The sequence below is a fragment of the Ovis aries genome, chromosome 5 (genome assembly GCF_016772045.2).
Source record: "Ovis aries strain OAR_USU_Benz2616 breed Rambouillet chromosome 5, ARS-UI_Ramb_v3.0, whole genome shotgun sequence".
Taxonomy (NCBI): domain Eukaryota; kingdom Metazoa; phylum Chordata; class Mammalia; order Artiodactyla; family Bovidae; genus Ovis; species Ovis aries.
In genome coordinates, this window is record NC_056058.1 from 1,036,476 (window position 1) to 1,063,913 (window position 27,438).

The 27,438-nt window shown below is 38.5% G+C and overlaps 1 protein-coding gene across 4 annotated transcripts in view; it reads left to right on the plus strand.

The window, feature by feature from the left end:
• Positions 1–27,438, plus strand: part of RNF130 (ring finger protein 130) — a 183,523-nt gene that overhangs the window by 87,043 nt on the left and 69,042 nt on the right. For all 4 annotated transcript variants that reach the window (XM_042250853.1, XM_027969274.2, XM_027969275.2 and 1 more), the window contains 2 exons: positions 25,294–25,365; positions 27,204–27,286. In XM_042250853.1, the coding sequence (XP_042106787.1) occupies positions 25,294–25,365; positions 27,204–27,286 (155 nt within the window). The remainder of the gene's footprint in view (positions 1–25,293; positions 25,366–27,203; positions 27,287–27,438) is intronic.

Below are 27,438 nucleotides of genomic sequence, written 5' to 3' on the forward strand. Positions count from 1 at the left end.
ATTTCAAATGAGTCAAAGATGTAATTATAAACAATGAAACTACAATTATTAGAAGAAAATGTGGGCTATTTTTCCTTTTTTGGTGGAGAATTTGGAAAACTTTGAATTATGGCTCAAAATCCAGTAAAGTGATAAGAATGATAAATTTGTTTTTAAAGAAAAAAAACATGGGAGGACAATCAAAAAGTGAGTGACAAACTGAAAAGATACTTCCAACTTACAGTACAGATAAAGGAGTAACAACACTGATTATATAAAGAAGACCTACTCTCTTCCCCCCCAAAAAAACAGAAAACCTGATAGAAGACAATGGGCAAAAACAAAATAGTTGACTAAAAAGAAATGCAGATGGTTTTTAAAATGTTAAAAGATATTCAGCCACATTCCTAAGTTGAGTATGACTTAAAACTAAACTGAGATACCATTTCTTATTCATCAGTGTGGGGGAAAAAAAATTCTAAGATTTGACAGTATACTTTTCTGATAAGGTTGTAGGGAAAACAAGCATTCTTACACATTGATGATGGGAATACAGAATAGTACTGTTTCCGTGGTGAGGAAGTGGGAATTTGTAATGTCTTCCAAAACGCATATGTACTTGTCTTTTGTCTTAGTAATCTCACTGGTAGGGAATTAGCCTGATGATAAACTTAAGTATAAAACATGACATACTTGTTATACAATTCATTGTGATATTACTTGTAATAATAAAAGACTTGAGGCTCTCAAATGTCTCTCAATAGGAGTTTGCTTAATAAACTAGTACTCTACGCATGAAATACTCTAAACGCAGTGGAATAGTATCAGTATATATTAATAGCTGTAAAAGAGAATGTTTCTGAAGCTCTCTGGATGCTGCTGTGGGATGACCTCTTAGTGCAGAATAGTTTCAACATACCAATTTATTGTAAGAGTGGAACCATGAAAACATTAATATATATGGGTATACATATAACATATCTACATGCACATATATGTGCTTTAATTTTCAAAAGAAACAATGTAAGGATAAAGCAAGCGTTAACATAAAGAGTTACTTGGGGGAAAGGAGACAGGGTGGAGGAGACAGAGATGGATAGAGACTTCCCTGTGCTGGTTTTGTAGTTTTGACTTTGGAACCATCTAAGTGTTTTAGATAATATTTTTTAAAAAGAAAAGAAATCATCAAACTTTAAAACGAATAGAACCTAAGTATGTTTCAAGATGATGACAAAAGCGCATAGAGAAATGGCTGTTAGCCACTTTTAGCCATGTTTTATGAGGCTTTTTTTGACAGTACGTTTCTGTTGGGTCACATTCTAAGGATAAAAAAACAGTCTGAACTACATTTAATAGTCTTATTGTTGGTAATATTGATTGTTGTTTTGAAACTGTTATAAAGCAAATAAATAATTGTGTTAATGGTACTAGAAGCCAAGAATCAGAATAAGAGAATAAATATTTTAATTAAAGGAATTAGATAATAATCCTTTAATCTTATTATTGAGTTGAAAATGTCAGTATGGATTCTTAGTTTATTTTCCTTTTTCTAAAATATACAGAGCTCCTTTGTCTGTGGCAATGACAACTCAGTAACAATGAATACCTCTGTTAATAGAAGAATTCCAACTAATAAATACAAAACGAATGACAGAATTAGAAAATTATTTTACATCCTTTATAAAATAATATAGAAACTGAAAGATGAACTCCCCAGGTCAGTAGGTGCCCAATATGCTACTGGAGATCAGTGGAGAAATAACTTCAGAAAGAATGAAGGGATGGAGCCAAAGCACAAACAACACCCAGTTGTGGATGTGACTGGTGATAGAAGCAAGGTCCAATGCTGTCGAGAGCAGTATTGCACAGGAACCTGGAATGTTAGGTCCATGAATCAAGGCAAACTGGAAATGGTCAAACGGGATGGCAGGAGTGAACGTCAACATTCTAGGAATCAGCAAACTAAAATGGACTGGAATGGTGAATTTAACTCAGATGACCATTATACCTACCACTGTGGGCATGAATCCCTTAGAAGAAATGGAGTAGCCATCATAGTCAACAAGAGTCCAAAATGCAGTTCTTGGATGCAGTCTCAAAAACGGCAGAATGATCTCTGTTCGTTTCCAAGGCAAACCATTCAATATCACGATAATCCAAGTCTATGCCCTGGCCAGTAACGCTGAAGAAGCTGAAGTTGAACAGTTCTATGAAGACCTACAAGACCTTTTAGAACTAACACCAAAAAAAGATGTCCTTTTCATTATAGGGGACTGGAATGCAAAATTAGGAAGTCAAGAAACACCTGGAGTAACAGACAAATTGGGCCTTGGAGTACAGAATGAAGCAGGGCAAAGGCTAATAGAGTTTTGCCAAGAGAACGCACTGGTCATAGCAAACACCCTCTTCCAACAACACAAGAGAAGACTCTACACATGGACATCACTAGATGGTCAACACCAAAATCAGATTGATTATATTCTTTGCAGCCAAAGATAGAGAAGCTCTATACAGCCAGCAAAAACAAGACCGGGAGCTGACTGTGGCTCAGATCATGAACTGCTTATTGCCAAATTCAGAATTAAATTGAAGAAAATGGGGAAAACCACTAAACCATTCAGGTATGACCTAAATCAAATCCCTTATGATTATACAGTGGAAGTAAGAAATAGATTTAAGGGACTAGATCTGATAGACAGAGTGCCTGATGAACTATGGAATGAGGTTCGTGACATTGTACAGGAGACAGGGATCAAGACCATCCCCATGGAAAAGAAATGCAAAAAAACAAAATGGCTGTCTGGGGAGGCCTTACAAATAGCTGTGAAAAGAAGAGAAGCGAAAAGCAAAGGAGAAAAGCAAAGAAACAAGCATCTGAATGCAGAGTTCCAAAGAATAGCAAGAAGAGATAACAAAGCCTTCCTCAGCGATCAATACAAAGAAATAGAGGCAAACAACAGAATGGGAAAGACTAGAGATCTCTTCAAGAAAATTAGAGATACCAAGGGAACATTTCATGCAAAGATGGGCTCAATAAAGGACAGAAATGGTCTGGACCTAACAGAAGCAGAAGATATTAAGAAGAGGTGGCAAGAATACACAGAAGAACTGTACAAAAAAGATCTTCATGACCCAGATAATCACGATGATGTGATCACTCATCTAGAGCCAGACATCCTGGAATGTGAAGTCAAGTGGGCCTTAGAAAGCATCACTGCAAACAAAGCTAGTGGAGGTGATGGAATTCCAGTTGAGCTATTTCAAATCCTGAAAGGTGATGCTGGGAAAGTGCTGCACTCAATATGCCAGCAAATTTGGGAAAACTCAGCAGTGGCCACAGGACTGGAAAAGTTCAGTTTTCATTCCAATCCCAAAGAAAGGCAATGCCAAAGAATGCTCAAACTACCACACAGTTACACACATCTCACACGTTAGTAAAGTAATGCTCAAAATTCTCCAAGCCAGCCTTCAGCAATATGTGAACCATGAACTTCCAGATGTTCAAGCTGGTTTTAGAAAAGGCAGAGGAACCAGAGATCAAATTGCCAGCATCCGCTGGATCATCGAAAAAGCAGGAGAATTCCAGGAAAACATCTATTTCTGCTTTATTGACTATTCCAAAGCCTTTGACTGTGTGGATCATAGTACACTGTGGAAAATTCTGAAAGAGATGGGAATACCAGACCACCTGGCCTGCCTCTTGAGAAACCTATATGCAGGTCAGGAAGCAACAGTTAGAACTGGACATGGAACAACAGACTGGTTCCAAATAGGAAAAGGAGTACATCAAGGCTGTATATTGTCACCCTGCTTATTTAACTTATACGCAGAGTTCATCATGAGAAACGTTGGGCTGGAAGAAGCACAAGCTGGAATCAAGATTGCCAGGAGAAATATCAATAACCTCAGATATACAGATGACACCACCCTTATGGCAGAAAGTGAAGAGGAACTAAAAAGCCTCTTGATGAAAGTGAAAGAGGAGAGTGGAAAAGTTGGCTTAAAGCTCAACATTCAGAAAATGAAGATTATGGCATCTGGTCCCATCACTTCATGGGAAGTAGATGGGGAAACAGTGTCAGACTTTATTTTTTGGGGCTCCAAAATCACTGCAGATGGTGACTGCAGTCATGCAATTAAAAGACGCCTACTCCTTGGAAGGAAAGTTATGACCAACCTAGAGAGCATATTCAAAAGCAGAGATATTACTTTGCCCGCAAAAGTCCGTCTAGTCAAGGATATGGTTTTTCCAGTGGTGATGTATGGATGTGATAGTTGGACTTACAAAGAAAACTGAGTGCCGAAGAACTGAAGCTTTTGCACTGTGGTGTTGGAGAAGACTCTTGAGAGTCCCTCGGACTGCAAGGAGATCCAACCAGTCCATCCTAAAGGAGATCAGTCCTGGGTGTTCATTGGAAGGACTGATGCTGAAGCTGAATCTCCAGTGCTTTGGCCATCTGATGTGAAGAGCTGACTCATTTGAAAAGACTCTGATGCTGGAAAAGATTGAGGGCAGGAGGAGAAGGGGACGACAAAGGATGAGGTGGTTGGATGGAATCACCGACTCAGTGGACATGAGTTTGGGTAGGCTCTGTGAGTTGGTGATGGACAGAGAGGCCTGGCGTGCTGCAGTTTATGGGGTCACAGAGTCGGACACTACTGAGCGACTGAACTGAACTGAGAGTAATGAATCTCTGTTCCCTCCCCATCCACCCTCAGACTGCTTACAGTTATTTTCAAATATCATTTCCCAGTCAGAAAAGCTTGGGGATCCTTTGAGAAGAGGTATACTTTAGGTTTAGGACAGCAAGTGTATAAGATGAATATTGTTTAAGATAGCAAGGAAGCTACTGAATTCTGTTATGGTAATACCACAAGGACCTGGGTATCAGTTTGGTCATATTGGTCGTAGATAAGACCGTATTCGCCAAAGATAAGACTGAGCATTCAGGGAATAAATATTTCAATTGAGTGTAATTGAAAGTAGTTAGAACCAAATGGAAGGTAGTTATTCTGGAAATCAATTTTTTTAAACTGACTTAAAAAAATTTTTTTTTCTGTACAAATTGTATTACATAGTAACCAGCTAGTTGATGAGGGAAACTTCTTTATAGAAGAACTCCAACTAATAAATGAATTATGAATTAGAGAATCACCATTTCATAACCCTCAGTGAAATGATAGATTTATACTGATCATCTCTGAGTGCTAAAAATCAGGTGAAAGACTGATGGGAGCTTCGTAGTGGATGGATAAAGCTCTTAGGACTGTCAGAACTTCTTCCTCCACTACCTTAACACAACTGCTGATTGTGTATCCATAGAATAATGCTACAGTTGGTGGTCTGACCCCACCTACTTGTAGTCTGGAGTTTATGAGATATTCTTCCACCTGGCTTTGCCGAAGATGTTTGCAGGCTTTTACTTTTACTCTTTCTCTGCATTTTATGAGGAAATTTGGTAAGATTTAAAAAGCTGCCCCCATCACCACCTTGTCCCAGTTGAAGGCCACTCCATTAGGCTTTTCTTCCTATTCATCCACTGAACGATTATTGTCAAGGACATCGTGACCTGTGTGCTTCCCATCTCTAGTAGTCAGTTCTCATGATACTTGACCTCAAACTTCATACACCGAATACTGAACTCTTGATTTCTCCTTCCAAATCTTCTTTTCCTGTATCTTCTTTGTGTCATTAAATGGTGATTATATTCTCATAGCTACTCAGGATCATCTTTGACCCATTTCTTTCTCCCATATTCCACATGTAATCTATCCGTTATCTCAGATCCTGCCTTCAAAATATGTCCTATATACTAACACTGAACAATCCAAAAAGGAAATTAAGGAAACCATTCCATTTACAATAGCAATGAAATAAAAGAGTAAAATGCTCAAGAATAAACTTAACCGGGACTTCCCTGGTGGTCCAGTGGCTAAGACTCTGGGCTTTCAGTGCAGGGGGCCTGGGTTTGATCCCTGGTCAGGGAGCTAGATCCCACATGCCACAGCTAAGACCCAATGCAGCCAAATAAATAAATTTAAAATAAATACTAAAAAAAAAATAAACCTAACCAAGGAGATGAAAACTTATATTACACTGAAAACTACCAAATGTTGCTGAAAGAAATTGAAGATACAAATAAATGGAAAGTCATACTGTATTCGTGGATTAGAAGACTTAATATTGTTCAATGATAATAGCACCTAAAGTGATGTACAAGGTCAGGGCACTATCAAAATTCCCATTACTTTTTTGCAGAGACAGAAAAATCTATTTTAAAATTCATATGGACTCTCAAGAGATCCAAATAGCCAAAACAACCTTGAAAAAGAAGAACAAAATTGAAAGTCTCAAACTTCTTAATTTAAGAACTTATTGCAGGGACTCCACACTTCCAATGCAGGGGGCCCAGGTTCAGTCTGTGGTCAGGGAACTAGACCCCACATGCTGCAACTAAGATGCAGCCACATACATACATACATACATATATATAAAGAACTTACTACAAAGCTGCAGTAATCAAACAGTGTAGTGCTGGCATAAAGACAGACCAGTGGAGTAGAATTGAGAGCCCAGACATAAACCCTCACATATATGTTCAAATGATTTTTGACATGGTGCCGAGAGCATTAATGAGGAACAGACAGTCTTTTCAACAAACGATGTGGGAAAACTGGATATCCTCATACAAAAGAAAGAATGTGGACTGTTAACTTACACTGTGTACAAAAATTAACTTGAAATAGGTCAGAGACCTTAGCATACAAGTAAAACTATAAAACAGAGTATGGCTTGACAGTGATTTGTTGGATATGATGTTAAAAGTACAGGTAATAAAAATTATAAATAAATTGGAATATATCAAAATTTAGAATGTCTGTGCATCAAAAGTCTGTGCAGTCCCTATCCAAAATATATAAAGAACTTGTACAACTCAGCATCAGCAACAAAAAAAAAAAACCCTGATTTTTTAAATGGGCAAAGGACTTAAAAAGACATTTCTCAAATAGAGAGATACAGACAGCCAATAAGCATGTGAAAAGATGTTCAACATGCTAATCATTAGGGAAATGCAAATCAAAACCACAATTGAGATATTGTTTTACAATTATTAGAGCTAATATTTCAGGAAACAAAATAAGTATTTCTTGGATGAGGAGAAATTAGAACCTTTTTTACACTGCAAAATGGTACAGCCACTTTTAAGACAGTATAGCAATTCCTCAAAACTTCTAAATACCATATGACCTGGCAATTTCATTTTTGGGTATTTACCAAAAGAGTTGAAAACAGGATCTCAGTGAGATTATTTTGTACCTGTGTTCAATAGCAGCATTATTCACAATACCCAAAAGTGGAAGCAGCTTGGGTGTCCGTCAATAGATGAATGTATAAAGGAAATATGATGTATACATATAATATTATTCAGCTTTAAATATTATTAAGCCTTATTCAGCTTTAAAAAAAGAGGAAAGTTCTGACACATGCTACATTATGGAGGTACCTTGAGGACATTATGGCAAGCGAAACAAACTAGTCATAAAAAAGACAAATACTGTATGATTCCTCTTCTATGAGATATGTAGAGTAATCAGATTCAAAGATAGAAAGTAAAATAGTGGTTGCCAGGGACCGGCAGAGGAGTAGGGGGAAGGAGGGAACGTTTAATGGATACAGAGTTTCAGTTTTGTGAGATGAATGTGTTTTGGAGATTTGATGCATAAAAATATGAATGTACTTAACAGTAATAAAGTACACTCAGAGACTGTTGGGATGGTAAGTTTTATAGTACATGTTTTTATCACAATTAAAAAATTGTTTACTCTGTAAGATATTTATATGTTAAAAAATATAACATGTTATGGAGTTATATAGGATAAGTGGATGACAGCAATAGCACAAAAGCTGAGAGGGATGAAAGAATACTATTGTAAGGCTCTTATACTATATACAAAGCAATATATACCTGAAATTAGACTAGTTACATATCTATACTTAAACCCTAAAGTAACTGCTACAAAGAGTTATAGCTAAATTGAACAAAGGAGATAAATGGAGTTATTTTAAAAATCCTAAAGAAAACAGAAAAATCAGGAAAAGGGAATAAAGAGTAGATGAGACAAATAGGAAACAAAAACCAAAGTAATAGACGAACATAATTGTATCAATGATCACATTAAAGTATACGATCTAAACCCTGAATTAAAAGCAGAGTTAACAGATTGGACCAAAAAAAAAAGCAAGACCCAACCATATGCTCTTTATAAGAAACCTAGGTCAAAGGATGAAGAAATACCAACAATACCATACCAACAATACAGTACCAACACACATCAAAATAAAACTGAAGAGGCTAATTAATATCAGAGGATTGCAGAGCAAACCTATTGCTAGGGATAAGTCACTTCTTAATAATAAATGGTCAGTTAAGAATGTTACATTTAAACATTCATGTAGATCCCCTGGAGAAGGGAACGGCACCCACTCCAGTATTCTTCCCTGGAGAATTCCATGGACAGAGGAGCCTGGCGAGTTATAGTCCATGGGGTCTCAGAGTTGGACATGACTGAGTGACTAACACAATATCAAAGCTAAAAAAAAAATATTAAGTGTAAACCTGCAGTGAGAAGTAAACAAGCCTGCAATTATTGTCAGAGATTTGATTACCTCACTCTCAATAATTAGAATAAGTAGACAGAAAGTCATTGCATATATAAAAGACTTGAATCAACTAACTTTACCTGATTGAGATTAATGAAACACTCCATCCAACAAAAGCAGAACATAGATTCTTTTGAAGCACTATAAAACAAGTCTCAATAAAGTTTGAAAGAATTCAAGCCATACAAAATACGTTCTCTGGCCTCTTGGAGTTAAATTAGAAGTTAATAACAAAAATCTCTGGAAAACCCCCTAATGTCAATGTCTAAATGACCCACGAGATGAAGAAATCAAAAGGTAAATTAGAATATCATTTGAACTGAATGAAAATACGTTATATCAAAATTTCATTATTTTTTTTAAATCAAAGCTGAAACTTCCTTAATTTTTTTTTTTTTTACAAAATTTTAAAGATGCCACTAAAGCAATTTCTGTATTAGAGAAGAATGTCTAAAGTCAGTACTCTCAGCTTACACTTGAATCGGAGAAAAAAGAGCAAATTAACCCAGAAGTAGGCAGAAGAAAGGTAATGAGAAGGATCAGAGCAGCAGTTGACAAACTACCAAACAGAAACACAGGAGAGAAAATTACTCAAAGAACTAGAATTGCCAAGCCTCTGGCCAAACTCATCAGGAGAAAAAGAGAAGGCACAGATTAACAGTGTTAAAAATGAGAGAGATGACATCACTACAGATTATGGAGACAGTAAGGAAATCTTATGAACAAGTTTTGTGGAGAAAGAAATGGCAGCCCACTCCAGTGTTCTTACCTGGGAAATCCCATGGACAGAGGAGCCTGGTGGGCTACGGTCCATGGGGTCGCAAAGAGTAGGACACAGCTTAGCAACTAAAACAAACAGGTTTATGCCAGTAAATTTGATAACTTCTATGAAATGGACAAATTCCAGATAATTTGAAAAATAGCCCTATTTTTATTAACAAGATTGCATTTAAAATTATCCAAAAAAGAAAACTCCAAGGACAGATGGTTTCTGAGTTCTAACAAAAATTTAAAGAAGAGAGAATAATAATTCAATACAAACTCCAGAAAATTGAAAAGATGGGTATACTTCCCATTTCATTCTATGAAACCAGAATCATCCTAATAGCAAAACTAGACTAAAAACATTACAAGACAGAAAAGTACAGACCAGAATCCCTCTTGAAGCATAGATCAAAAATTCTAAACAAATTTTAGCAAATCATATCCAACAATATGTAAAAAGGTTAATTCATCATGACCAAGTAGCATTTATCCCAAGAATTTAGGTTGATTTAACATTCAAAATTAGTCTAATTTATCAAATTTACAGACCAAACAAGGGAAAGCCTATTATCTCAGTGCATGCTTAGTCCCTTAGTCTTGTCTGACTCTTTGCAACCCCATGGACTGTAGCCTGCCAGGCTCCTCTGTCCCTGGGATTCTGCAGGCAAGAATATTGGAATGGGTAGACATTCCCTTCTCCAGGAGATCTTGTCAATCTAGGGATTGAACCCAGGTCTCCTGCATTGCAGACAGATTCTTTACCATCTGATCCAGTAGATGTGAAAAAAAAAAAAGCCAAAAGCCAGCATGTATTGCTGATTTAAAAGTCTTAGCAAGTTTCTGGGATGATGTAGGGTTCATAGAAGACAGTGCACAGGGCCTGGAGGGCAGCTGGCCGAGAGTTGACAGACTTGCAGTATCCTTGTCTCCCCAGCCCTCACCCAAGACTACCCAAGAGGATGAAGTCTCCCTGATGGCAGGCTTAGCATGTGGGAACCAGCTGTCTGAGACTGTCCTTGTTCCTGAGGCAGGCAGAGGGTCTGCCTTTGAGACAGACAGACTGACAGTTACAAGAGTCCCTTCCCTTGGGCAGTGAATAGAATTAGGGAGTGTGCTTTGTGTGCCTCTTAAATAAAAGGAAATTTAGGGGGTTTCCTCCCAGAGCTGACCTCAGGTCTGTTCATTGCATCTGTGCCACAGCAAATGATTTCTAATCCTTGAATCTCTGTTTCCACTCTCAGAGGATTTGGGATTCCTCTATTGTTTTTCCACATGACCTACCAACCTGCCAACAGACTTTTAAAAAATGGTCTTGAGCAGACAGCTGTTCATTCCATGGGTTTTTGAGTACCTGTGGTATTTTACAAGCTCTTGTAGAACAGCTGGTACCTTGGTGAGCAGTGAGGCCACCACAGGCACAGGTTTGCCATTATAACCAAGTGAAGTGAAGTGGCTCAGTCGTGTCCAACTCTTTGCAACCCCATGGACTATAGCCTACCAGGCTCCTCCCTCCATGAGATTCTCCAGGCAACGGTACTGGAGTGGGTTACCATTTCCTTCTCCAGGGGATCTTCCCGACCCAGGGATCGAGCCTGGGTCTCCAGCATTCCAGGCAGATGCTTTAACCTCTGAGCCACCAGAGAATCAAGTGAAAGCAGGTGTTAAGATCTGGCCACACACAAATGTTACTTTTGGTAAACAGCAAATGTCAGTAGGCAAAGCCACTTGATTTACAAGAATTTGACTTCTTAAAAAGATACCTTTAAAACCCCTGTTTCAACATATGAGACTTTCTCTCATTTTTGAGGGCTAGTATAGACACTGTGGCTTCCCTCATAGCTCAGTTGGTAAAGAATCCGCCTGCAATGCAGGAGACCCCAGTTCGATTCCTAGTCAGGAAGATTCACTGGAGAAGGGATAGGCTACCTACTCCAGTATTCTTGGGCTTCCCCTGTGGCTCAGGTGGTAAAGAATCCACCTGCAGTGCAGGAAACCTGGACTCGATCCCTGGATTGGGAAGATCTCCTGGAGAAGGGAAAGGTTACCTACTCTAGTATTGTGGCATGGAGAATTCCATGGACTATAGAGTCCATGGGGTCACAAAGAGTCGGACTCGACTGAGCAAATTTCCTCATCATGGACCGTGTGCCTCCTTGGGGGGCAAAAGCTACAAAAGAACCATCCTGCTGTCTTTACCACTTGTTTCCAGTACTTAGAGGTTATGGATATGTTTTTATGATCATCTTATACACTATTACCACTGTTTTTATTTTTTGTGGGTTTTTTTTTACAGTAAAAATTAACTGACAGTTTTAAAATCTCTTAGCAAAGTAAACATAAGAGGTAACTTCTTAAACTGATGAGGAACATCTACAAAAAACTGACCCAGGTGGCGCTAGTGCGAAAGAACCACCTGTCAGTGCAGGAGACATGAGAGACACAGGTTCTATTCCTGGGTTTGGACGATCCTCTGGAGGAGGGCATGGCAACCCACTCCAGTATTCTTGCCTGGAGAATCCCAGGGACAGGCGGGCTACGGTCCATAGTGTTGCAGAGTCAAACACGACTGAAGTGACTTAGCACACACGCACGATCATATTTAAAGGAGAAAAACTAAATGGTTTTTCGTTAAATTAGGAACAAGAGATAGATGTGCGCTCTGATGACTGTTTCCACACTATACTGGAGGTAATGAATTTTCTGTACAAGCAGTGAATGGGAAATTGAATTTTTAAAATACCATTTTATTAGCATCAACAGGAAAGCATAAACAGAATTCTTAGAGAGCTCACAAAAGATATGCAAGCCTATACAGTGAAAACTGTAGAATACTGTTGAGAGAAATAGATAAAAGTTAAATAGATGGAGAGGTATACAGTTTGGGGGGGAAGACTCAGTATTAAGATGTCATTTCTCTCCCAGTTGATCTATATATTCAGAGCAATCTCAGTGTGGATCCCAGAAGGCTTTTGTTTTTAATAGAAACTGACAAGATGAACCTAAAATAATATGGGAAAGCAAAAGATCAGCAACAACCAAAAGATATAGGAAAAGAAGAAAAAAGTTGGAGTTGACTTCAGATTTGTTAAAATGCTACAGAAAACATCACCCTGTGGTATTTGCTTTGTGATAGACAAATAGATACATGGTACAAAATAGTATTCAGATATAGACCCACACATATATCGTCAATTGATTTTTTCCAAATGTAGAAAGCAGTTCAGTGGAGGAAGGACAGGTGGGGCTAGAACAATTATGTGTCATATGAGAAAAACAAAAACAAAAAAAACTTTGATCCATACCTTGAACCATATAGAAAGTAACTAAAATGAATCAGAGAGCTTCATATTAAAGGCCTACATATAAACTTCTGGAAAGAAAATAGAGGAAACTCTTGTAACATTGGGATAGGCAAAGATTACTTAGATATGACACCAGAATACAATTGACAAGTGAAACATTGATAAACTGACGACATCAAAATTACAAGTTTCCCTGGTGGCTCAGATGATAAAGAATCTGCCTGCAATACAAGAGACCCAGCTTCAGTCCCTGGGTCAGGAAGATACCCTGGAGAAGGAAATGGTAACTCACTCCAGTATTCTTTCTTGGGAGAACTCCATGGACAGAGAAGCCATGGTGGGCTACAGATTGTAGCCATGGTGAGCTATAGTCACAAAGAGTCTGACACGAGTGAGCGACTAACACTTTCACCAGAGTTAGAGAAAATATATGGAAAACGAATTCTATTTAGAGTATGTAAAGTAATCTCTAGATAGCTCTGTAGTGCAGTGGATAGCACATTCAACTTTTAGCATATGTAAAATACTCTCAAGCGAATAATAAACAGTAAACTCTAGACAAATGGGCCCCTTCATGGATCACAGCCTTGTCATGGCGAAGGGGCTTGTGTAATTCAACAAAGCTATGAGCCATACCATGCAGGACCACCCAAGACAAATAAGTCATAGTGAAGAGTACTGACAAAATGTGGTCCACTGGAGGAGGAAAGGGCAACCCACTCCAGTATTCTTGCCACAAGAACCCCCTGAACAGGATAAAAAGCAAAACAACCAGACACCAGAAGATGAGCCCCCCAGGTAGAAAGATGTCCAATATAAGTACTTGGGAAGTGTGGAGAACAATTACTAATAGCTCCAGAAAGAAGGAAGCAGCTGGGCCAAGAGGAAACGATGCTCAGTTGTGGGTGTGTCTGGTGGTGAAAGGAAAGTACAGTGCTGTAAAAAACAATATTGCATAGGTCCATGAGTCAAGGTAAATTGGATGTGGTCAAGCAGGAGATGGCAAGAGTGGAATCAATGGACGGAAATGGGCAAATTCAATTCAGATGACCATTGTATCTACTACTGTGGGCAAGAATACGTTAGAAGCCATAGAGTAATTAACCCTCATAGTCAACAAAAGAGTCTGAAATACACTAAGTGGGTGTAACCTCAAAAACCACAGAATGATCTCCATTTGTTTCCAAGGCAAATCATTCAGTATCACAGTAATCCAAGTCTATACCCCAACCACTAATGCCAAAGAAGCTAAATTTGACTGGTTCTTTGAAGACCTATAACATCTTCCAGAACTAATACCAAAAAAAGATGTTGTCTTCATCATAGGGGATTGGAATGCAAAAGTAGAAAGTTAAGAGAGATCCAGAATAACAGGCAGGTTTGACCTTGGAGTACAAAATGAAACAGGACAAAGGCTAACAGAATTTTGTCAAGAAAACATGCTAATAGCAAACAGCCTTTTCCAACAACCCAAGAGGTGACTCTGCACATGGACATCACCAGTTGGTCAGTACCAAAGTCAGGTTGACTTATGTTCTTTGTAGTCAAAGATGGAGAAGCTGTATACACTCAGTAAAAACAAGACCTGGAGCTGAATGTGACTCAGATCATGAGCTCCTTATTGCAAAATTCAAGCTTAAATTGAAGAAAGTACAGAAAACCACTAGGCCATTCAGGTAAGACCTAAATCAAATCTCTTAAATGATTATACAGTGGATCACAACAAACTGAAAAGTTCTTAAAGAAATAGGAGTACCAGACCACCTTACCTGCCTCCTGAGAAACCTGTATGCGGGTCAAGAAGCAACAGAACCGGACATGGAACGACTGACAGGTACAAGACTGGGACAGGAGTATGACAAAGGTGTATATTGTCCCCCTTTTATTTAACTTCTGTGCAGAGTACATCATGCTAAATGCCGGGCTGGATGAAGCTCAGACTGGAATCAAGATTATCAGGAGAAATACCAACAGCCTCAGATACGCAGATGATACAGCTCTAATGTGCAGAAAGCAAAGAAGAACTAAAGAGCCTCTTGATGAAGGTGAAAGAGGAGAGTGAAAAAGCTGGCTTAAAGCTCCACATTCAGAAAACTAAGATCATGGCATCTGTTCCTATCACTTCATGGCAGATAGATGGGGAAGCAGTGGAGATTATGACAAAGTTTATTTTCTTTGGCTCCAAAATCACTGCAGATGGTGACTGCAACCATGAAACTAAAAGACACTTGCTCCTTGGAAGGAAAACTATAACAAATCTAGACAGCATATTAAAAAACAGAGACATCACTTTCCTGACAGCAGTCCATATAATCAAAGCTATGGTTTTTCCAGTAGTCATGTACAGATGAGAGTTGGACCATAAAGAAGGCAGAGTGCCAAAAAATTGATACTTTTGAACTGTGGTGTTAGACTCTTGAGAGCCCTTGGACAGCAAGGAGAGCCAACCAGTCAATTCGAAAGGAAATCAGTCCTGAATATTCATCGGTAGGACTGATTCTGAAGCTGAAGCTCCAGTACTTTGGCCACCTGCTGTGAAGAGATGAGTTATTGGGAAAGACGGTAAACTGGGAAAGACTGAAGACCAAAGGAGAATTGGGCAGCAGAGGATTAAATAGCATCACTGACTCAATGGACATGAATTTGAGAAAACTCTAGGAGATAGTGGAGGACAGAGAAGCTTGGCATGCTGCAGTCCATGGGGTCACAAAGAGTCGGACACCACTTAGCAACTGAACAACAACAGAAAAATTGACCAAAGATTCTAGCAGACACTTCCCCAGAGAAAATATGCAGGTGGCAAATGACTACATGAAAGGATGCTCAACTTCATTAGTCATTATGGAAATGTAAATTATAACCTCAATGAGATACCATTGCTCACCTGTTAGAATCAAATGAAAAAGACTGGCCACACCAACTGTTGGTGAGGAGGAGGAGAAATTGGGATTTTCATACACTGCTTATGGAAATGTGAAATGGTACTTTGGAAAACATTTTGGCAGTCTCTTAAAAAGTCAGACATGTGAGACTGGCTCTCCGTGCAGCCAAAGCCTGAGGCATCCAGAACTTCTGGAACTGCCACCGAGAGTGCAGGAGACACCCCGTGGCCCAGTGAGACTCACTACTGTTCCCCATGCCCTGGACTGCTGCCCACACTGCCACTACCAGAGACCCTGGTGAGCAGGGCTCACTGCCTGCCTTGTGCTAGGGAGGGGCTCGAGCCCCCTGGGGGCTGAGTAGGTAATCAGGAACCCCCAGAGGCATCAGTGTTGATGTCTTCCCTTCTCAATGGTGTTTCTGGTGTCCACCTCAGGAGTCTCCTTGGCCAGTCTTGATACACCTGGAAATTAAACAGAGGATCCACTGCATATATATTTCTTGAAAATTTTCATTGTATATGTTCAGTACTAACAGAGTGAGGGACAGGCCAAAAGTACAGCAGTAGGTATGGAGAGGCCATGGAATATCCACCAACTAGATAATCATCGCTGAAGTAACTGGAAGCATCTGAATGTACTATTAAAAGATAGCAGCTCAACACAAATCACTGGACCAACCTTAGGAGGGCAGAAACCAGCAGGAAGAAAGACTTCAACATTGAAGCCTGGGAAAAGACCTCAAACACAGTAAGTTAAAATAATAATGATGATGAAAAGGCAGAGAAATACTACACAAATGAAGAAGCAAGTTAGAAACATAGAAGTCAAAATAAATGAAGAGGAAATAGGCAAACTACATGAAAAAGAATTCAGAATAATGATAGTAAAGATGATCAGAAACCTTGAAAACAAAATGGGAAAAATGCAAGAGTCAATTAACAAAGACCTAGAAGAATTAAAGAATAAACATACAGAGACAAACAACACAATTACTGAAATTTAAAATACACTGGAAGGAATCAATAGCAGAATATCTGAAGCAGAAGAATGAATCAGTGAGCTGGAAGATAGAATGGTGGAAATAACTCCTGAAGAGCAGAATAAAGTAAAAAGAATAAAAAGAACTGAGGATAGTCTCAGAGACCTCTGGGACAATGTCAAAACACACCAACATTTTAATTAACAGGGGTCCCAGAAGAGGAAGAGAAAAAGAAAGGGAATGAGAAAATTTTTGAAGAGATTATAGTTGAAAATTTCCCCAACATGGAAAAGAAAATAGTCAATCAACTCCAAGAGGCACAAAGAGTCCCATACAGATTAAGCCCAAGAAGAAACACACCAAGACACATACTAATCAAACTAACAAAGACTAAACTCAAAGAAAGACTACTAAAAGCAGCAAAGGAAAAGCAACAAGTAACGTACAAGGGAAACCCCGTACACTTAACGGCTGATCTTTCAGCAGAAACTCTGCAGGCCAGAAGGGAATGGCTGGATATATTTAAAGTAGTGAAAGGGAAAAATCTACAACCAAGATTACTGTACCCAGCAAGGATCTCATTCAAAATTGATGGAGAAATAAAAAGCTTTTCAGACAAGCGAAAGTTAAGAGAATTCAGTGCTACCAAACCAGCTTTACAACAAATGTTAAAGGGGCTTATATAGTCAAGAAATACAAAAGAAGGAAAAAGATCTACAAAATCAACCCCAAACAATTAAGAAAATGGCAATAGGAACATATATATCAATAATTTCTTTAAATGTAAATGGATTAAATTCCCCAACCAAAAGACACAGACTGACTGAACGGATACAAAAACAAGATCTATATATATGCTGTCAACAAGAAACCCACTTCAGACCTCAAGACACATACAGACTGAAAGTGAGAGGATGGAAAAATATATTCCATGCAAATGGGAAGCAAAAGAAAGCTGGAGTAGCAATCCTCATAACAGACAAAAGAGACCTTAAAGAAGTTTACAAGAGGAAGGGCACTACAAAATAATCAAGAGATCAATCCAAGAGGAAGACATAACAATTGTACATATCTACGCACCCAACATAGGAGTACCTCAATACATAAGACAGACACTAACAGACATAAAAGGAGAAATTGACAGTAACATAAAAATTGTAGGAGATTTTAACACCCCACTCATACGAATGGACAGATCATCAAAACAGAATATTAATAAGGAAACACACGTCTTAAAAGATATATTAGATAAGATGGATCTCATTGATATTTTCAGGACATTCCACCCAAATGCAGAAGAATATACTTTTTTCTCAAGTGCACATGGAACATTCTCCAGGATAGGCCACATGTTGAGTCACAAATCAAACCTCAGTAAGTTTAAGAAAATTGAATTCGTATCAAGCATCTTCTCTGACCACAATGCTATGACACTAGGTATCAATTTCAGGAAAAAAAAAAACTGTAAGAAACACAAACACATGGAGATTAAACAATACATCTCTAAATAACCAACAGATTACTGAAGAAATCAAAAGGGAAATCACAAAATTTCTCGACTCAAATGACAATGAAAACACAACAACTCAAAACCTATGGGATGCAGCAAAAGCAGTCCTAAGAGGGAAGTTTACAGCAACACAATCCTACCTCAAGACACAAGGAAAACATCAAACAGACAACCTAACTTTACACCTAAAACAACTGGAAAAAAGAAAAACAAACAAACAAAAAAAACCACCAGAATTAGTAGAAGGAAAGAAATCATAAATGTCCGAGCAGAAAGAAATGAAAGAAACAGTAGTAAAGATTAATAAAACTAAAAGCTGGTTCTTTGAGCAGATAAACAAAATTGACAAATCTTTAGCCAGGATCATTAAGAAAAAAATAAGAATCAAATCAACAAAATTAGAAATGAAAAAGAGATTACAACAGGCAATGCAAAAATACAGAGGATTATAAGTGACTATTATGAACAACTATATGGCAGTAAAATAGATAACCTGGAAGAAATGGACAGATTCTTAGAAAAGTGCGATCTTCCAAGACTGAACCACAAAGAAAGTGAAATTATGAACAACTCAGTTACAAGCACTGAAATTGAAGCTGTGATCAAAAATCTCCCAAAATACCAGATGGCTTCACAGGAGAGAATTCTGTCACACATTTAGAGAAGAGCTAAGGCCTCTCCTTCTAAGACTCTTTCGAAAAAGTGCAGAGGAAAGAACACTTCCAAACTCACTCTACAAGGCCACCATCACCCTGATACCAACACCAGACAAAGACAACACAAAAAAAGAAGGCTACAGGCCAATGTCAGTGATGACCACAGATGCAAAAATCCTCAACAGAATATTAGCAAACAATTCAGCAACAAATCAAAAAGCTCAGACACCATGATCAAGTTGGGTTTATTCCAGGGATGCAAGGATTCTTTAATACACAAAAATTAATCAATGTGATACCATATTAAACTGAAAGATAAAAACCATATGATAATCTCAATAGATAAAGAAAAAACCTTTGACAAAATTCAGCACCCATTTATGATTCAGTTCAGTACAGTCAGTCACTGAGTCGTGTCCCACTCTTTAGGACCCCATGGACTGTGGCACACCAGGCTTCCCTATCCATCACCTGGAGTTTACTCAAACTCATGTCCATAGAGTCATTGATGCCATCCAACCATCTCATCCTCTGTCATACCCTTCTCCCACCTTCAGTCTTTCCCAGCATCAGGGTCTTTTCAAATGAATCAGTTTTTCTCATCAGGTGGCCAAAGTATTGAAGTTTCAGCTTCAGCATCAGTCCTTCCCATGAATATTCAGGACTCATTTCCTTTAGGATGGATTGGTTGGATCTCCCTCCAAGGGACTCTCAAGAGTTGTCTCCAACACCACAGTTCAAAAGCTTCAATTCTTCAGTGCTCAGCTTTCTTTATGGTCCAACTCTCACATCCATACATAACTACTGGAAAAATCGGCTTTGACTAGACAGACCTTTGTTGGCAAAGTAATGTCTCTGCTTTTTAATATGCTGTCTAGGTTGGTCATAACTTTTCTTCCAAGGAGTAAGCGTCTTTTAATTTCATGTCTGCAGTCACCATCTGCAGTGATTGGAGCCCCCCAAAATAAAGTCAGCCACTGTTTCCACTCTTTCCCCATCTATTTGCCATGAAGTGATGGGACCGGATGCCATGACCTTAGTTTTCTGCATGTTGAGCTTTAAGCCAACTTTTTCACTCTCCTCTTTCACTTTCATCAAGAGGCTCTTTAGTTCTTCTTTGCTTTCTGCTATTAGAGTGGAGTTATCTGCATATCTGAGGTTATTGGTATTTCTCCTGGCAGTCTGGATTCCAGCTTGTGCTTCATCCAGTCCAGCATTTCTCATGATGTCCTCTGCATATAAGTTAAATAAGCAGGGTAACAATATACAGCCTTGACATACTACTTTCCCCGTTTGGAACCAGTTGTTGTTCCATGTCCAGTTCTAACTGTTGCTTCCTGATCTGCATACAGAAGAGGCAGGTCAGGTGGCCTGGTATTCCCATCTCTCTCAGAATTTTCCACAGTTTATTGTGATCCACACAGTCAAAGGCTTTGGAATAGTCAATAAAGCAGAAATAGATGTTTTTTCTGAAACTCTCTTGCTATTTCGATGATCCAACGGATGTTGGCAATTTGATCTCTGGTTCCTTTGCCTTCTCTAAATCCAGCTTGAACATCTGGAATTTCACAGTTCACGTATTGCTGGAGCCTGGTTTGGAGAATTTTGAGCATTACTTTACTAGCATGTGAGATGAGTGCAATTGTGTGGTAGTTTGAGTATTCTTTGGCATTGCCTTTCTTTGGGATTGAAATGAAAACTGACCTTTTCCAGTCCTGTGGCCACTACTGAGTTTTCCAAATTTTCTGGCATATTGAGTGCAACACTTTCACAGCATCATCTTTTAGAATTTGAAATAACTCAGCTGGAATTCTATCACCTCCACTAGCTTTGTTCGTAGTGATACTTCCTAAGGCCCACTTGACTTCACATTCCAAGATTTCTGGCTCTAGGTGAGTGATCATCCCATCATGATTATCTGAGTCTTGAAGATCTTTTTTGTACAGTTCTTCTGCATATTCTTGCCACCTCTTCTTAATATCTTCTGCTTCTGTTAGGTCCATACCATTTCTGTCCTTTATTGTGCTCATCTTTGCATGAAATGTTCTCTTGATATCTCTAATTTCCTTGAAGAGATCTCTAGTCTTTCCCATTCTATTGTTTAAAACTCTTCAAAAAAAATGGGAACCTAGAACCTACCTCAACATAGCAAAGGCCATATATGGTAAGCCTACAGCAAACATTATTCTCAATGGTGAAAAACTGAAAGCATTCCCCCTGAGATCGGGAACAAGAGAAGGGTGTCCACTTTCACCACTATTATTCAGCATAGTTCTGGAAGTCCCAGCTACAACAATCAGAGAAGAAAAATAAATAAAAGGAATCCAAATCAGAAAAGAAGAAGTCAAGCTCTCACTGTTTGAATATGACATGAATATACATAGAAAACCCTAAAGTATCAGGAAGTTACTAGAGCTGATCAGTGAATTTAGCAATGTTGCAGGATATAAAATCAATATGTAGAAATCCCTTGCATTTCTATATACTAACAATGAAAAATCAGAGAAATTAAGGAATCAATCCCATTCACCATTGCAACAAAAAGAATTAATTATCTAGGAATAAACTTACCTAAGGAGACAAAAAGAACTGTAAACAAAATTATAAGACACTAATCAAAGAAATCAAAGGTGACAGAAACAGATGGAGAGAGATTCCATGTTCCTGTAGAAAGAATCAATATAGTGAAAATGACTATTTTACCAAATGCACCTACAGATTCAGTGCAATCTCTATCAAGTTACCAATGACGTTTTCCATAGAACTAGAACAAAGAATTTCACAATTTACATGGAAACACAAGAGACCCCGAATAGCCAAAGCAGTCTTGAGAAAGAAGAGTGAAGCTGAAGGATTCAACCTTCCTGACTTCAGATTATACCACAAAGCTACAGTCATCAAGACAGTATGGTACTGGCACAAAAACAGAAATACAGATCAATGAAACAAGATAGCCCAGAAATAAACTCGTGCACCTATGGGTGCCTTACCTTTGACCAAGGAAGCAAGAATATATTATGGAGCAAAGACAGCCCCTTCAATAAATGGTGCTGGGAACGCTGAACAGCTCCATGTAGAAGAATGAAATTAGAACACTTCCTAATGCCATATACAAAGATAGACTCAAAATGGACTAAAGACCTAAATGTAAGACCAGAAACTATAAAACTCTTAGAGGAAAACGTAGAACACTTGATGACATAATTCAAAGCAAGATCCTCTATGACCCACCTCCTAGTGTAACAAGTAAAAACAAAAGTAAACAAGTGGGACCTGATTAAACTTAAAAGCTTTTGCACAGCAAAGGAAACTATAAGCAAGGTGAAAAGATAACCCTCAGAATGGGAGAAAATAATAGCAAATGAAACAGCTGACAAAGGATTCATTTCCAAAATATACAAGCAGCTCATACAACTCAATACCAGGAAAACAAACAACCCAGTGAAAAAGTGGGAAAAATACCTAAACTGACATTTCTCCAAAGACATACAGATGGCTAGCAAACACATGAAAAGATGCTCAACATCACTCATTATTAGAGAAATGCAAATCAAAACTACAATGAGATATCACCTCACACTGGTCAGAATGGCCAACATCAAAAAGTCTATAAACAATAAATGCTGGCAAAGGTATGGAGAAAAGGGAGCCCTCTTGCACTGTTGATGGGAATGTAAATTAATATAGCCACTATGGAAGACAGTATGGAGATTCCTTAAAAAAACTAGGAATAAAATCACCATATGACCCAGCAATCCCACTCCTAGGCATATACCATGAGGAAACCAAAATTGAAAAAGACACATGTATCCCATTGTTCATTGCAGCACTGTTTACAATAGCTAGAACATGGAAGCAACCTGGATTTCCATTGACAGATGAATGGATAAAGAAGTTGTGGTATATATACACAATGGAATATTACTCTGCCATAAAAAGGAGCGCCTTTGAGTCAGTTCTAATGAGGTGGACGAACCTAGAACCTATTATACAGAGGGAAGTAAGTCAGAAAGAGAAAGATTACTATCATGTTCTAATGCACATATATGGAATCTAGGAAAATTATAACTGAAGAGTTACTTACAGGGCAGCAGTGGAGAAGCAGACATAGAGAATAGACTTTTAGACATGAGGAGAGGGGAGGAACAGGTGAGGTGTACGGAAAGAGTAACATGGAAACTTACGTTACCATATGTAAAATAGATAGCTAATGGGAATTTGCTATATGGCTCAGGAAACTCAAACAGGGGCTCTGTATCAACCTAGAAGGGTGGGATAGGGAGAGCGGTTCAAAAGGGGGGCGGAATATATGAATACCTATGGCTGATTCATGTTGACGTTTGACAGAAAACAACAAAATTCTGTAAAGCAATTATCCTTCAATATGAAAATAAATAAATTTTTTTAAAGTCAGACATGCCTGCCATATTAGCCAGTCTTCATAGCTTCATAGCTGTTTGACCCAGCAGAAAGGAAGCACAGATCCTTACAAAGACCTGTGTACTGTTTGAAATGTAAAGTATATTATTTGTTTTTAGCTTTATTTATTCCTGCCAAAACTGCCTCATCAACAGGGAAAAGGGTAAATAAGTTGTGGTACAATGGGATACTGCATAGCATAAGAAAGAAGTGAACTGTTGATGCATGCAGCAACGTGGGTTAATCTCAGGATAATTATGCTGAGTGAACGAAAGCATACAGAAAACAGTATATACTATCATTCCATTTATAGAAAACTCAAAAATATAAACCATAGTAGCAGAAAGTAAGTCATAGGGGATGAAGTGAAAGGATGGCAGGAAGGGGTTAGGAAGAGACAAAAGGAAATTTGGGAAGGATGATAGACTGTGTTGATTATTGTAATGCTTTCATGGGTCAAGTTAAAACTTCAAATTGTACACTTTATGCAGTTTAAGTCAGTTACATGTCTATAAGGCTGTTTTTGAAATTTGTGTATGTATGCATGTATATGTATGAATGCATGTATGTGATTGAGGGGACTCGTAGATTAAAGAAGACTTGAGAGACATAGCAACCAGATGGCATGTTTAGACTTTGCTGTATCCTGATTCAAGCAAGCCAACTATAGTAAGACATTCTGGAGGCACCTGAGGAAATAGTTTGAGTGTTAGAGTATGTTGATTAATTATTGTTAATTTTGTTAGGTAAGACAGTAGCACCAAACAAAAGCCCGTATCTGTTAGACATAGTTCACTTGGTATGAGTTTATGGGTGAGAGCATACAGTGCTTGTGATGTGCCTTTGAAATCCCCTAGGACAATAATGAGAGGGGAATCGATGAAAAATATAGTGAAATATTGATAATTGGAACTCAATGGTGAGTACTTTAAAGGTTCATTAAATTCTTTTTTCTTTTGTGTACTTTGAAGTTCCTCCTAAAATTTTCTGTTGTTTTTGTTTCATCCTCAGGATAAAATCCAAGGTCTCCCTTGTTTTAGCCTCTTATCATACTACTACAGCCCCATCATCTGCCTTCTATCACAGTTTAGGATCTGGTTATATGCAAAGTGACCATCTGTCCCAGTGTGCCTGCAGTCCTGGTTTGCACCTATTGTCCCAGTATAATTATTAGCAAGGTCCTCTCACTCTCAGAACATTCTGATTTGAGTAATAAAATATATGCTCACCATAGTTACAGTTATATCATCTATAATTTCCCTCACATACCTGTGCCTCTTACCTGTTTGTCTTTACTGGACTAGTCCTTGGTCCAGAGTCCCCCTTCCTGTCCCAGTGCTCTCCTTATCTAACTCCTTCCGACTCTTTTCCAAGCCTTAGAGAGTTGCCCGATTTAACTCTCTTAAATAAATGAGAAAAACTCAAGCTCAGAAAGGTGAGTGTACCTTCCTAAGATCATGGAGCATAGCAGTGGCAGTCAGAAGCAGAGCTCATGACTGCACCCCTTCCCCCACACGCTGATATTGATAAGCAGTTTTAAGGAGTTTTAGAGATATCCTTTCACAAAGACAGAGCTTGTATGTCTAATAGTGTGTCACCCTTGGAGCAGAATAAGCAAGCTATTGGAACAGTGGCAGTAGCTCTGACGTGTATAAGAACTAAATACTGATAATGTTTGAAATGTTTGTTAGATACAAAATGCATTGGTGATTATGACACCTGGCTTTTTTTTTTTTTTTTTGCTATATACACTTATTTACCAGAATGCTAAATCTGGGGGAAACTGCCAGTTTTTCTAACTTTTTAATTGCTTTCTTGGAATCCTTTCATATGATATGACTTGGAAAGTAATGTAGGATAATAGGACTTTATATGTTCATTTTAAAATAAAGAATATCATCTAGAGTATATATTAAAAGTTATCGCGAGAAGGAAAAAGGTCTGTCTGGTGATGGATATTGAGTTACTGTGATCATTTCAAAACATATACAAGTATTGAATTGTTATGTTGCATACCTGATATTAATATAATGTGTATATCTATTATAACTCAGTAAAAATTGTAATAAAGTTTGCGGAAATAAGAAAAATCCAGAGATCTTTGCACTTAACATCTGTTTTTCTTTGCTATTTTCATAGCGTCGTCTTGGAGATGCAGCCAAGAAAGCCATCAGCAAATTGACAACCAGGACAGTGAAAAAGGGTGATAAGGTACAGTGATGAAATCACTTTAGCACTGTAAAAACAGTAGAGTATTTTGCTTTTTATTTGGTAGGTGACAATACATACTAACCATTTGTTTCCTCCATTAAGTTTTCCTTTTACTTCAAGCACACTATCTAATGCTTTATTGTAAACTAATTTCTCTTGGAAATCTTATTCTTAGTATGCCTGTCATCTGGAGATCCTCCATACAGTTTTCTAATTTTCTTGGACTTTTAATGTTCTTATCATCATTAGCTTCACTGAACTACTTATAATTTCCCTACCTGTGCTCTTCAACACTTTTCTTCTGCTAAAACCTAGCGTGCTTTGGGGTTCTTCGGTAAAGAGCCGGGAATGTGCATTCTCTTCCTGTGCTTTCTAAGACTTTGCGTCCCTCTTTTATGTTTTAATTCTTCGCAGTTCGTGGAGAACTGGAGACCCACATCCAGGGGGTGGTGGTTAACGTGGCACTTGCTTTACAGTTGGCTAAGCAGTTTGAAAGAAGGGCGCAGTTTGCTAGAGTTGGGCCTGGAAGCTTATGGGGAATAAATCAGAGAGGCAGTGATAGAAGCTATCTGTGGCTGAAATTGCTAACCTCAGTTCTTCAGTCAGATCGCAAAACTTGGTGGAGTCCTGCTTCTGCTTTCTGTGGACAAAAATAGCAACTTAATGTGAGATCCTGTATTCAATATATTCAAGGCTATCTAGAATTTAAAAATTGTGTCTCTGAAGGCGTAAAAACCAAACCTGTCTTCTGCTAAAAACCAACTAATTTTTTATCAAAGAGCTCTGGAAGGATAATTACAGATAATTCTCCATCCTCTTAAGTTTTACCACTTTCTTGACTTTACTCATTTTTATTCCCACTTCCTTGACACCCTACATCTAGTTTCCCTTGTCACAGCTCCAAAAGGTAGAAATATTTTCAGTGAACTTCATGGTACACGAAAGAAAAAACTAAAAATACTTGCAGAAAATATATGTAGCATCTCAAAAACTGTACTTCATGCCAGAGGAGTGATCACCCATATGAATGCTTTTTTGATCTGATAGCCTTCAGCTGCCACATTAATTTGAATTTCTCTGGAGCCCATTCACCTTATCCATCCTACTTTGTCCCCCATGCTAACCATCTTTCCTTATTAAAGCCAACACTTTTTCTTAGTTTGTATCTCCTAGACCTGTCAACAGTTGTCCTGCTGAGTTTGAGTCCAAGGGGCAGTGACGCAGCAAGCAGTGTTGCCTTTCCTGGTAGAGCTCTGCTAATGACAGGCAGGGGAACCCTTCCCCAGTCCAGAGGAGGCAGAGATCAGTTACCCTTGTTGACCAAGCACCTGGCAGACTGTTCCTGAACCTTGATCAAGACCTAGTACAGAGTCGAATCCATGGCTGTTCTCTGTCCCAGATCTCCCATCCTTGGGGCAGGTCTTATGGTGGCTCACCACCTTTCCTGCCAGTACTTAACTTTGTGGTGAGATGAGTGTCCTGGTGAGGAAAACATACTCAGAATACTGATGCAGCCGTGGTGGAGAGAAGATGATCCAAGGTGATGGCTGATTTGAATCTTGAAAAACGTTATTATTCTGATTTCTAAGATATTTCACAAACAGAATTAGTAATAATTGTTATACTGTAGTTTAAAAACAAATTAGATTGGCCTGCATACAATTTGGGTTGACACAGTTAAGCAGTTGGAAACATACTACATTTTTTATAACCTATCATCCTATAATCACCTGTTTACCGTAGTTGCCACAGGAGAAATTTTAGCTGGATTGTATGTCCTCCATTTAGGTACTTTTAGGAGGAGTGTGTAACTTTTGTTCCCATGCTTTGCGTTTCAGGAAACAGACCCAGACTTCGACCATTGTGCAGTCTGCATAGAAAGCTATAAGCAGAATGATGTTGTCCGGATTCTCCCCTGCAAGTACGTCGGCTTTCTTTGTTTAAAGTAGAATGGTGCTAATGTGATTTGTGTATCTCCCTTTTGGAGTGGGTATCCGTTTGCTTTTGAGAGCCATTCTTACCCACAACTTCTCTGGTAGGAAGAGGCCTGGCTGCACACTGAACGTAGTGGTA